This window comes from Rhinichthys klamathensis, unplaced genomic scaffold, assembly GCF_029890125.1.
Source record: "Rhinichthys klamathensis goyatoka isolate OS25496 unplaced genomic scaffold, OSU_Roscu_1.1 h1tg000640l_1, whole genome shotgun sequence".
Lineage (NCBI taxonomy): Eukaryota > Metazoa > Chordata > Actinopteri > Cypriniformes > Leuciscidae > Rhinichthys > Rhinichthys klamathensis.
The window spans coordinates 345,499-357,942 of NW_026607086.1; the positions used below are offsets into that span (position 1 = coordinate 345,499).

General features: G+C 37.6%; 1 protein-coding gene across 1 annotated transcript; it reads left to right on the plus strand.

Annotated features, from left to right (window-relative positions):
* The first annotated feature begins 2,715 nt into the window (after positions 1-2,715).
* Positions 2,716-11,577, plus strand: mbd4 (methyl-CpG binding domain protein 4). The gene is made up of 7 exons (XM_056241419.1): positions 2,716-2,997; positions 4,084-4,460; positions 6,472-6,531; positions 9,230-9,364; positions 10,283-10,432; positions 11,144-11,247; positions 11,486-11,577. Exons 1-7 carry the CDS (start codon positions 2,897-2,899, stop codon positions 11,558-11,560), a joined length of 1,002 nt encoding a protein of 333 aa, XP_056097394.1. The 5' UTR covers positions 2,716-2,896; the 3' UTR covers positions 11,561-11,577.
* The last annotated feature ends 867 nt before the right edge of the window (positions 11,578-12,444 follow it).

A 12,444-nucleotide genomic window follows, 5' to 3' on the forward strand; every position in this document is an offset into this window, starting at 1 on the left:
GACTTTACGAAATACTAACAGAAATTAAAGACTTTGCCTTTAGATTAACTTTATATTTTCTTACCTGTCTGACTTCTACCTCTGACACCACACAACTTTACCTTCTTCGCACATCATCTTCATCCAATATGTTGGAAATCAGCACATCGTTTTTTTTTTTTTTTTTTTGCATCGCTAAATTAAACCCTTTACATTAGTTTAACGATTGATAATTAAGTATAGTCGAAAATTATAAAGGTTAAGTTAATTAAACGCAATACAATAGTGTTTTGGAGGTAAAATAAATATATCTGTGTAACTTTAACAGAAAATATTTGGGTAAAAAGAACAGTGCCACAAAACTATTTGACTATATTCAATAAATCACAAATATTAAATTGAAATTTCCATGTGGGAAATTTCCCAATGAGGTTCGTTTATTTATTTATTTTGTCGAAAATTGGGCCCATTTATTGATTTCTTTAAAGATTCCAGTGGGTCAAAAAACAATATACTTTGCAAAATTCACTTTCAAACCACTCCAAATCTGTTCAAATGTTTTTTCTAAACCTGAACCTGAAACTAAGACTTCCTCTGATCGGATGATTTAGTGTGTTTGTGTGAGATTTCCCCTTCACTCCTGAGCTTTAACCCAGTGTCCCTGACACCTGCAGATCCTCAGGTGAGTTCACCTCTGACCGCGATGGTTTAGCTACTCTGAACACACACCTATAGTATAGTAACCTGAGCGCATCTAACTCCACCTGAGAGTCTCACACTGAGTCGAACGACGTCTCGTTTTCTTTTGAACACTATCACTCGGGCATAAGGTCTAGTGTCTCACTAATCTGTTAACTTGCTCCACTAACTAACTTTCTGCGCAGTAATAACCACAGACTTCAGCAAAAAAAAAGAAGATAGAGACATGTATAACAGCAAGATTAACGTGGCTTATTACTCGCCTTCCTTCAATATGACTGGTTTAATCTGTGCAAAAGCCTCCACTAACCTCTGTTACTGCGGAGCACATTTAGATCTTAATTCATTAAAAAAATGGAAGAGGTCAGAAGTTCATTTGATTACTCAAAATGTCACGAGACTATTGTGGATTATATTTTTGATATTGTCTAGCCAGCATTTGAAAGTTTCCACTGGTTTCAACACCAACAAATCTTCAGAGTTCGTTTAGTTCAAGTGTTAGTATATGTCTGTAGGAGAAGAAAGGTTAGATGTTAGAATTATGTTTCGTTTAAAATACACGTTACTATTTTTATTTAAAAATATCCATCTCATGCTCTATATATTTTAAATTACATGATAAAATATTTTAACGGTAAAGCAAATGACTTTACCTTGGAATGAGTAAATCATGTTTGTTTATTGAACTTCAAGATGAAGCATTTATTCTAATGCTGTGGATCTTAAAGGAATAGTTAAAAATTATCATTCTGTCATCATTTACTCACCCTCAAGTTGTTTCAAACCTGTATGAGTTTCTTTCTTCTGCTGAACACAAAAAAAGATGTTTTGAAGAATATCGGTAACCAGACAATATAGCTAATATGTAATGTCCATATCCTGATAGAGAGTGTGTATCCCTTGACCAAGGGCGTAGATTTGGTTTGAACATTGGGGGGTTGAAGTTTGGGTATGCCTCCTGATATTGTGATCATGGTCTAAATAATGGGGGGTTGTAATGCATAGATTTAAATATTGGGGGGGTTATATCCCCCCCATCCCCCCCACAAATTACGCCCCTGCCCTTGACACGCGGGTGATGGTGTTCAAGTGGAGTGACGGGTCAGATGAGAAGGTGGGATTAATACATAAAAATAAAAACAAAAGAACTGAACACAGGAAACCCATAAAAACAAAACTGAGCTCGCCGAACTGAAACATCCATATGGAGCTGACCTGACAAATGAACACAGCAAACACTATAAACACTTTAAACACTAAACACTTTAAACACTACACTTTAAACACTAAACACTTTAAACACTTTAACACAGGGCTAAAGAGACGATGAAAAACAGACTAACCAGGGGGAAGCAGGACCAGATCAGGACGACGACACAACAGCTTTCAAGACATTCCTACCAGATTTACTCGACAAACAAGCAGAAAACAGCCAAACATTTGTCAGGTGAATACTGGTAAAGTGGGACACTTTCTGATAATTTACCTTCTGCATAATTTTATATTATGATCCAAATGTCTTAGCCCCTCATTAGTATGCTATTCTATATAGACTAGGCTACACAGAATAAGAAAGAAAGAAACATCGAACACAGGATGGACTCTTCCTCGAGTCACACACACACTGACCCCAAAGCTTAGATTAGATTATCTAATCTAATCTAATAAAATCAGTATTGATTTTTCGTAATGGAAGCATAAACATGTACAGATAGAAATTATGAAGCTTAACTGGCCCACTTTCCCACTAACACACTGGTAACGGAAATTGGTTACAGAGTGGAAGAGCACACTAAATGTATGCCGGTTAGCACACTTTTAAGCAAAGACTTTCTAGTGAACTTAAAACGTATAAAGTGAACTTATCGAGATAATTATATATAAATAATTGACAAGAAAGAAACTTTTAAACTGGCGTTATTATCCTCCGAAGCACTAGGTGTCGAAAGAACACAAATGTATATCCACAACTCTCTCTCCGAGCTTCCGTAGCAATACCAGTGTTTACACTATAATGTGAATCCTGGGTTGATCTGAAATTGTAGTTTTTAATTGTTTAGCGGTTTATCCCGCGGTCATGGGAGTTTAATCGGCTAATTTGAATCAGTTCAGCGCTCTCGAGAGAATCATGTGTTCTGAACACGGACGACGCGCCACAGCGTAAATAATAACCGAAGTATTTATTTACTGTTTGTTTGCATTGACTGTGTGCTTGAGAATGTCGATATCTGAGGCGCAGAGAGCCTCGGGCTGGAGGAGAGAGATGAGAGAGAGACAAAGGGGTAAAACAGCGGGGAAAGTCGATGTCTACATCATCAGGTGTGTGTGTTTGTTGTCATGCGAGAAACGAAGCTTTTCAAAGATTCGAATCAGTTGATTCACTGTTTCGAAGTGTCCGAACGCTGGTGACTCCTGCTGGCCAAAGCCGTGTAAATTCAATAAAAACTCAGGCCAAACATGCATAAAAACAGCTTTTTACAAACCTATTAAAAAAATTATAATATATCAAATGCAATAAACTAATCATCTAATACCGTTAAACATTTGGTGTCTGTATAATGTGTTATTTGATAAATTTCCAGCGGTTGTTTTGTTCGTTCTATGAATTGCTCAGCTAAACAGGGAAGATTATTAAAGTTATCATTCCTTTTAATTATACTAATGTCTCATTTAAACGTCTACAAATGTATAAAATTGATCAGAGATCAGGTAAAGCCATAGACTGTAAACCCATGGACACTTGTTCAATGGTTCGCCGCTGAGAAGCGAGTGAATCATATGATGACGCGCTCCGGAAAACTGATTCGAAACAAAAGATTCGTAAAGGTTAGGGTTAGCTTGTTTGTTTGTTAGCTTGTTTGTCGAGAGACTCTCGTGCTTTATCACGGGGTTTCAAAAATAAACAAGTGTTATTAAAATAAAAAGTGATTTATCAATATTTTCTAAATAATAGTTTTATAATAATAGTTTTCACTGGATAAATTCAATTGGGTCTTTTGCATATAAATATATAGCTGCCTTTTAAATCTTAGGAAGGGTCTGTCTCATGAAGATGATCACATTTGCCCTCTAAAAGGTTGAAAAGCCCAGCTCTAACGTTACATGATTTCACAAGGCAGTGTCTTTTTCACAATCTGATTATTTAAAGGTGCAGTAAGCGATTTCTGAGAAACGCTGTTGACATTTGAAATCAACACTCAAACAAACACTTCATTGCTCCGCCCCCTGTTGCTGATTGGCTACAAGAGTGTTGTGGTGCTCCACTTTAGGTGTTTCTACAGCGTTTCATTGAAGCGTAGTTTGAGCTGTTTATTAAGCGTTGTTTATTTGCATTTTCTTTTCTTTTTTTACATTGGGTGTGAATGTACACTGTGATTGTGATTCGGATGTGACTTGCTCTCTCAGTCCTCAGGGCAAGATCTTCCGATCCAAGACTCAGCTGCACAGATTCCTGCTCTCACAGACAAACGTGGAGCTGCAGATCAGCGACTTCGACTTCTCCGTGTCTGAAACTCAACAAACGAGAAGGACACTGAAAGAGGAAGACCGTGCTGGAGTGACGGCAGATGAAGACGTGTACGAGCGCCGAGACGAGAAGAGAGAGAGCGGAGAGCGGATCGGCCTGGAAGATGAACGAGTGAATCGACTGAACCCAACTCTAGACATTTCTGCTCCAGAGAGCCAAGAACACGATGGGTTCGAGACGACAGGAGGAGTAGAGGAGGAAAACCAGAGCCTGAAACACACAGACTGTGTGTCGCCTTCGAGAAACTCTGAGAACAGTGAGTTTTCCCTGATGAATATGAACCCAGAACACCACTCCCGTTTATCGGGACACATTTAACCCTCATCCTTCCCTCGCACTTTGTAACACATCTTTCCCTCGCGGGTCAAATTGACACGAAAATGATGTTTAATTTTGTTGTTGTCCAGGAAACTTATTTTATTTAATTTCAATAATATTTTTTTCTATTTATAATGCAAATTTTTTGTTATTTTTTGTTATTTTATTTACCTTTAAATTACTAGATTTGATCAATAAATAATAAATAAATAGTCATTCCTCACATTCCTCACATTCTTTCAATTTAAATAAAAAAATTACTCACAATTGCATGCATAACCCTTTTAATTCAGCTCAAAATATCTTACATTGGGTGTGTTTGCGGACCTCTTGTGGAAAAATAATAATAACACATGATATTTCATGACTCTAGATGGGCTTATAGCTCTATATGGAGCAGACGAGCTGTTCCGCTGGGTCCTAAAGTCAGTTCAGTGTGCATTCAGATACACATGTAGACATTATACAATAATTTTTTTGGTAAAGTTTTAGCATTTTTATGTTTTTCTATGTGTACTGAAGTATTCCTCGCATTCCATTCATTAGGGGTGTAACGATATTTGAACCGAACCGAAAAACCGCGATACACCACCCACGATACGTATCGCGATACTCTCATGGCGAACCGAACACGCCCCGCCCCCTGCTGCCCCGCCCCCTGCTGCCCCGCCCCCTGCGGCCCCGCCCCCTGTTGCCCCGCCCAGCCCCGGCTCATTGCACCTCATGTGTTATGTGTACACAACGAATACAGGGCTGTTGCCTAACCACATATAATCGCAATAAGCTCAGTGTTTTGTTACTTTTGATAATAAGCAAGGTGTAATCTTTCAAATTATGTCTATTTGATCACGAAATGCAAACAATAAATGCCGTTTTGGCGCTCTTTGATGTGGCGTGACAGATATCACTGTATGCATGCGGCAGCGCGGAGCGCGATCATCTCTTCCTCAGTTACAGAATAAACATGAATGGACACCCGAAGGTATGTTGAAAGATACAGTATACTTACTGAAAGCCATCATAACTCGTGTAAACACTCAATCAGTGTTTCAACAGCGGAAATACGTCAATAAAACGCTTAGTTTTTCACATAGCTTTATATTTACCTCAGGCAAGTCATTCAGTGTCCACAGCTTGCTGGTTTGCTAACTCTTTCACTAAATAAATGCTATATATTAGCCTATATATTATATTTTACTTAACCTGTTTATGATATCTTGATTATTTAATGTCTGTTTAAAATAGTTGTCATGAAAATAACAGCAACTGTGTAAATTATTATATAACAATAACAAATTAGAATAAAAACATGTTAATGCAAAAATTGCCTTATGTGCAGTTTACATGTTTTCATACAATTTGTTATTTGAGTGTTGATTATTATTATATCATTTAGGCTAAAAGTCTAGGCTCTGTTGTTAAGCTTTAATGTTATAGTAATGTGCAAGTAAGGGCTGTAGTTTACAGCATTAGCAGATAATTTTGTTATCCTTGAGAAACGTTTACTTGTAATTGAATTAATTTAAAGACAAGGACACAATTTGTTCATTAAAGCACTGTTTAATAAAAAATAAAAGCAATTTTAGCTTTCTAAACCCCCCACCCCACCGAAATGAACCGAACCGAACCGAACCGAGACCTCAAAACCGTGGGACAAACCGAACCGTCAGGTTTGTGTATCGTTACACCCCTACCATTCATTCCTAAGGGGGTCAAATTGACCCGCGAGAGAAGGATTTGTTATTTTTTTAAATTTCAACCTCAAAACTCCTCGAATCCATTCAATTTTCTTTTTTTGTGTATTCGTGGTTCAAGTGTGACAAAAGTCCTGGGATCTTAGTTGGACCCCTCTGATGAACACAAATTTTTTTATTTATTACCAGAGGGAAGGATGTAATCATGTAAAACCATGGTCATTTTTAATACCTCTGTAATCTTTATCTTTGTAGGGTTGAAGTTATTTGCAGAGAAGCGGAAAACCAGTCCGTACTTCAGTAGAAGGAATAATGGTAGGTTTTTATTGAGTGATACTGTGATAAAGCGTGACGTTATGAAAGCTGTGGGTTCCCAGACAGCAACATAGAGTCGGCCCAGATCAGGCCCACATCTGCTGCACGTGGAGTCGACGCGTACCGCATGTGGGCCGGATCTGAGCCGACTCTATGTTGCTGTCTGGGTTAGTAGTGGCCAGAAGTGCGGTCCGGCGTAGGAAAACTGACATCCTCACCAGTTATTCAAATATTATTGAAGATTTTGTAAGCATATTGAATAGTTTTATCAACCGTTTTATTTGTGATAACGCAATGAAACATGACAAATTGTGCAACATAATTTAGCCCAGGCTGCGGTGTGACGAAACACTTCACTCACGAGATGATGTTTTAACTCTATTTTTAAGAAATCTTCTAAGATGACATATGTGACTGGAAAAGTAGTCTTTTATTTGTCTGAAAGTCACAAAATATAATTTTTTGCATGTTTCACCAAATCTAGGGCTGGTACTAATGATTATTTTGGAAATCAAGTAATCGGTCGATTAATTTGATGATTAATCGGATAATATTTTTTTTGTGTGTTAATAAAAATACACCTAGGTGAACAATTGCCTTTAAAGTGACTTAAAATATATATAGAATAAAATGAGACAATAATAACTGGTTGAAATAAAGTATCAAAAGCTTGTAATCATATGGTTTTATTGAACAACACACTGTTAAAATACATAATGCAATATACGTAATATAAACATATTAATATCGGCGAAACTACATTTAATTAAAATGTCCACTTAAAGGTATTGTAGGTAGAATTTTTTTTTTAAACTTTTTGCCAAATTTGTTTAAACTTTCTATATATATCAATGCATAATTAAAATGTAAGTACTCTGGAAAAGAGAGTATAAAAATCGAGTGTCTGTAGTCCTCTCAGGGCTGTAATAAACACAGCTACTTATCTCCATTCACTTCCACCCCCTCCATTCTGGGCTCCTTCCAAAACCACGCCCCCAAAACACATGAACGTGCGATGCCGACAGCTCACAGCTGGAGGACGCGCTTACCAGCGCCGAGCGGAGAGGAGCAGTGCATGTAGTGACATCATGTCAGACTCACATGTAATAAAATACCTAACTTTATCATTATGAATATAAACAACTAACATGGCTGTTAATACTCACTATCAAGCTAGCATATCGATACTGTTAAAGTTTAAAATATATTGAGTTTGATTCGTTAACGAGCTAGTAACATAAAGCAAAGCTAAAAACAGGTTGCATTGATACACGTTTTCCCATTACAATCAGTTACACTGTGATGAAGGTGAATTTTGTGTAAGATTCATAACATAGACGCCGTGTTTTGCATGTGTCTCTTACTAGTCTCTTACCCTCCTCGAGTCAAACGAGTGCGCGCATGTGGGCAGCGCATGTAGCAGCGGGGGTGTTGCCATGGTTGCGAGAGAGTGACAGTCGCCTAAGCCAATCCTTTGTTTCGTCCCGGAAGGAAATAATGAGCTGTGTTTAGTGCAGATTAAACGGTCTAGAGTCACTCGATTTTTATACTCTTTTTATCAGAGTACTTACATTTTAATTATGCATTGATATATATAGAAAGTTTAAACAAATTTGGGAAAAAGTTTTTTAGACCAAAAACGACCTACCCAACCTTTAATCTTTCATATTTGGCCACTTCTGTGTGATGAAAACGCTACAGCCACTGTAATGTCTGGAATGTCTGTCTGTCTGTCTGTCTATCTATCTATCTATCTATCTATCTATCTATCTGTCTATCTGTCTGTCTGTCTGTCTGTCTGTCTGTCTGTCTGTCTGTCTGTCTGTCTGTCTGTCTGTCTGTCTGTCTGTCTGTCTGTCTGTCTGTCTGTCTATCTATCTATCTATCTATCTATCTATCTATCTATCTATCTATCTATCTATCTATCTATCTATCTATCTATCTATCTATCTATCTATCTATCTATCTATCTATCTATCTATCTATCTATCTATCAGTCTATCTATCTGTCAGTCTATCTATCTATCTATCGTATTTTCCGGACAATAAGTCGCATCAGTCCAAAAGTGCGTCATGAAGAGGAAAAAACATATATAAGTCGCATTTATTTAGAAATTTATTTCACAAAATCCAAGACCAAGAACAGATATTTATCTGGAAAGGCCAGTTATTCAGCTACACAAGCACACAGAGCAAACAGGCTGAACAGGTGTCCGGTGTGCTAACGTAACACATTAACAGTTATTCAGCTACACAATAGCATAAAGCACACCCGGGAGGATGAAGAGGCTGAATTAACATAAGCCAGCGAGTCCAACAAGCAAGTTCACCAAGCTCTCGATCTCACTCCACATCACTGAATACATCGAGTTCTTCATCCTCGGTGTCGCTTCTGAACTAACTAGAGCGCCCTCTCGCGGCTGCAGACGCTAATGCTTTCTCTTGGTTCATCTCAGTCTGAATTCACTTTGATATATAAGTCGCAGGACCAGCCAAACTATGAAAAAACTTGCGACTTATAGTCCGAAAAAATACGGTATCTCTCTCTCTCTCTCTCTCTCTCTCTCTCTCTCTCAGTGCATCGACTCAAAATCACACAATATGTAACCATACAAAATCTCTTCTAATTCATTTTTGAACACAAATTGTTGCTGTACACTTATTGAATCATGATGAGTTATAAATATTTCTCTGTCAGATCTGAGCCGGCCGAAACGCAAAGCCTTGAGGAAATGGACTCCGCCGCGCTCGCCCTTCAATCTGGTGCAGGAGACGCTGTTTCACGACCCCTGGAAGCTCCTGGTGGCCTCCATCTTCCTCAACAAGACCAGCGGTACAGCACATTCATGACACCTGTTTCTATCCCTGATGCTCCCCTTCAGTCGGTCACTCTGACGTCACGTCGAATCACTCTAATAGGATGATTTGATGCTCTAGAATCATTTATTATAATTTTTATTATCAATGTTGAAAACAGGTGTGTACATTTTTATTTCAGGATTATTTGATGAATAGAAAGTTCATAAGAACAGCATTTATCTGAAATAGAAAGCTTTTGTAACATTAAGCACTACCGGTCAACAGTTTGGGGTCAGTAAGAATTTTTATTTTATTTTTTGGGGGGGGAATATTTAAATATTGATAAATAATCAATATTTTTGTTCATGAAGGATGATTTAAAGGATGATTTAAATTGATCAAAAGTGACAGTAAAGACATTTATAATGTTACAAAAGATTTCAGATAAATGCTGTTCTTTTGAAGTTTCTATTCATCAAAGAATCCTGAGAAAAAATGTAGACAACTGTTTTCAACACTGATAATAATCATAAATGTTTCTTGATCATCAGATCATCATATTAGAGTGATTTCTGAAGGGTCATGTGACACTGAAGACTGGAGTAATGATGCTGAAAATTCAGCTTTGATCACAGGAATAAATGACATTTTAAAATATATTAAAATTAGAAAACAGTTATTTAAAATGTTAATAATATATAACAATATTACTGTTCCAAAATTTTTAAACTGCAGTGTACATTTATGCATTTGGCAGCTTTTAACTGGAATCAAGGTACACATTAAATTTGATCATTTCATGTTTCCCTGGGAATCGATCCCATGACCTCGGTGTTGCAAGCATTGACACCAATTTGAAATCAGTTGTAATATTGTGTTTCTGCCGATATCGTTCATGAGGGTTTGAGCGGGCGATGGATGTGCATGTGATGTTCATGTGTTCCTCTTCCAGGTAAGATGGCGATCCCGATGCTGTGGGAGTTTTTCCAGCGTTACCCGAGCGCAGACGTGACCCGAGCGAGTGACTGGAGGCCTGTGTCCCGTTTACTGAAGCCACTGGGTCTCAGTACGATCCGCGCCAAAACACTCGTGCGCTTCTCTGGTGCGTCCGCTCTGTAAAAGCTCACAGTTTATCACATATACATACATACATACATACATAAACATAGGTAGTTTCATTCAGCGTGAAGACTGTAGGGCTTTGTCATGTAGTGATTTATATCAGTCACAATATATATTCAGAATAAATATCTATGGAAGCTTGTTTCTGCCACTGAGTAAAAAAATGTCACAATGCTGACTTTGTTTCTTGCAATTGTGAGAAAAAAGCCAAAATTGAGAGATATGAAATTGTTAGAAGTGTGATACAAAATGTTGCTTGTTTGTCATTATAAAAAAAAAATGTGAGGAATCGCCGAATTCCAAGAAATAGCCAAAATTGTGAGATTAAACATCATTATATGTTTATCAGTTATAAACTTATAATTGCGAGAAATAAATACAGCTTTGCGATATAAACTCAAAATCGCAAGTCATAAACTCGTAATTGTGAGGGGAAAAACGTTATATGCGACTTTGTGAGATAAAATGTGAGATAAAATGTGCCTTTACCTTTTTTATGTTGTCATTGTTAAAAAAAACAATGGCGAGAAAAAAGTCAGAATTGTGAGATTAATAAATTGCAATTACCTTCTTTGCTTCTGGAAACAAACTTCCATAGATATAAAATGAAGTGTATTGCGATTGATTGTATTGTGTTGTGTTTGGCGTAGTGTTCGTCTGATGGTTGTGTGACGTTTCTCTCGTTTGTCAGACGAGTATCTGAGTAAATCCTGGCGGTATCCCATCGAGCTCCACGGCATCGGGAAATACGGCAATGACTCGTTCCGAATCTTCTGTGTGGAGGAGTGGAGAAAGGTAAAAACTGCTGTAGGACATACTTTTTTAAAACTATTTTAACTATTTTTTAATTTTTTTTATTAAATGCTTGAAAAAAAACAAAAAACATTTACAACAATTACCGTCATTGTCACAACAATACTCCTGAGTCCTTCTGTCTTTCAGTCCAGATTAAGTTAGTTTATCACATCATCACACGAGTGACGTGCCACGGCTGACGCGTGTGTGTGTGTGTGTGTGTGTGTGTGTCCTGCAGGTGACGCCAGACGACCATAAGCTCAACGACTATCATGCCTGGCTGTGGAGAAACCAGGAGCGCTTAGGAATCTGATTTTACTCGTTTTAATAAACCATGATATCTGCAGTAGCATGAGTGAATCAGATCAGATTTACTGTTTTAAGTGTTTCATCATGTTTGTTCATCAGTTCAAGAGAAATGTGTGAGGCAAAGATGTGTAAAAAATAAAGGAGCTTTTTATCTTTTGTACATGCTTTGGATTTAATGACGCCAGTGTGAAACGGTATCCAGAACCCAGTTTCACAGTCCGTGCACATCTTCAAGAAACAGCTGAAGACACATCTTTTCCAGCAACACTTGCTCCATTAATACTAACACTTTATCTTCCATTCTAGATCTATTATCTTTATTAAAAATTCAAAAAAGTACACGGACTGCGTTAGATTAAACTGGGAAGGGTCACGGCACAGTATATTGTTAGTTTCACTGCTTCTATTGTTCTCATTTGCAAGTCGCTTTGGATAAAAGCGTCTGCTAAATGAATAAATGTAAATGTAGATAATACCAGTTTAGCTCAACCAGTGACCAAGCAATGTTTCATGTTGTTCAGTTGTAATAGTCACCTATTCTGCCTTCATGTACAGCTTTTAATGTGTGGGTAAACAAACATAATTGTGTGTATGGGTTTTTTCCTTCACATGTAAGAACTGTTAAATCAGATGCCTATGGTGTAATCACGGATTGTTATAAGGATTTTCCTTTTATGTGTTTGTTTTTCCCTCATTGTTTTTGCCACTGCATAAGTTTTAAAAGGAGAGTGGGAAGTGACGTGGAAAAAAAAAAAAGAGCGCTCTGGAGTGTAACCGGGGAAGCGGTCGTGTTTTAGCGGGCTCTGTGTATGTTTGCCAGAGGAACTCAACAAAGGAATAATACATCACGCAAATCATAAGGTAATGGGTGGATCTGATACCTGCTGG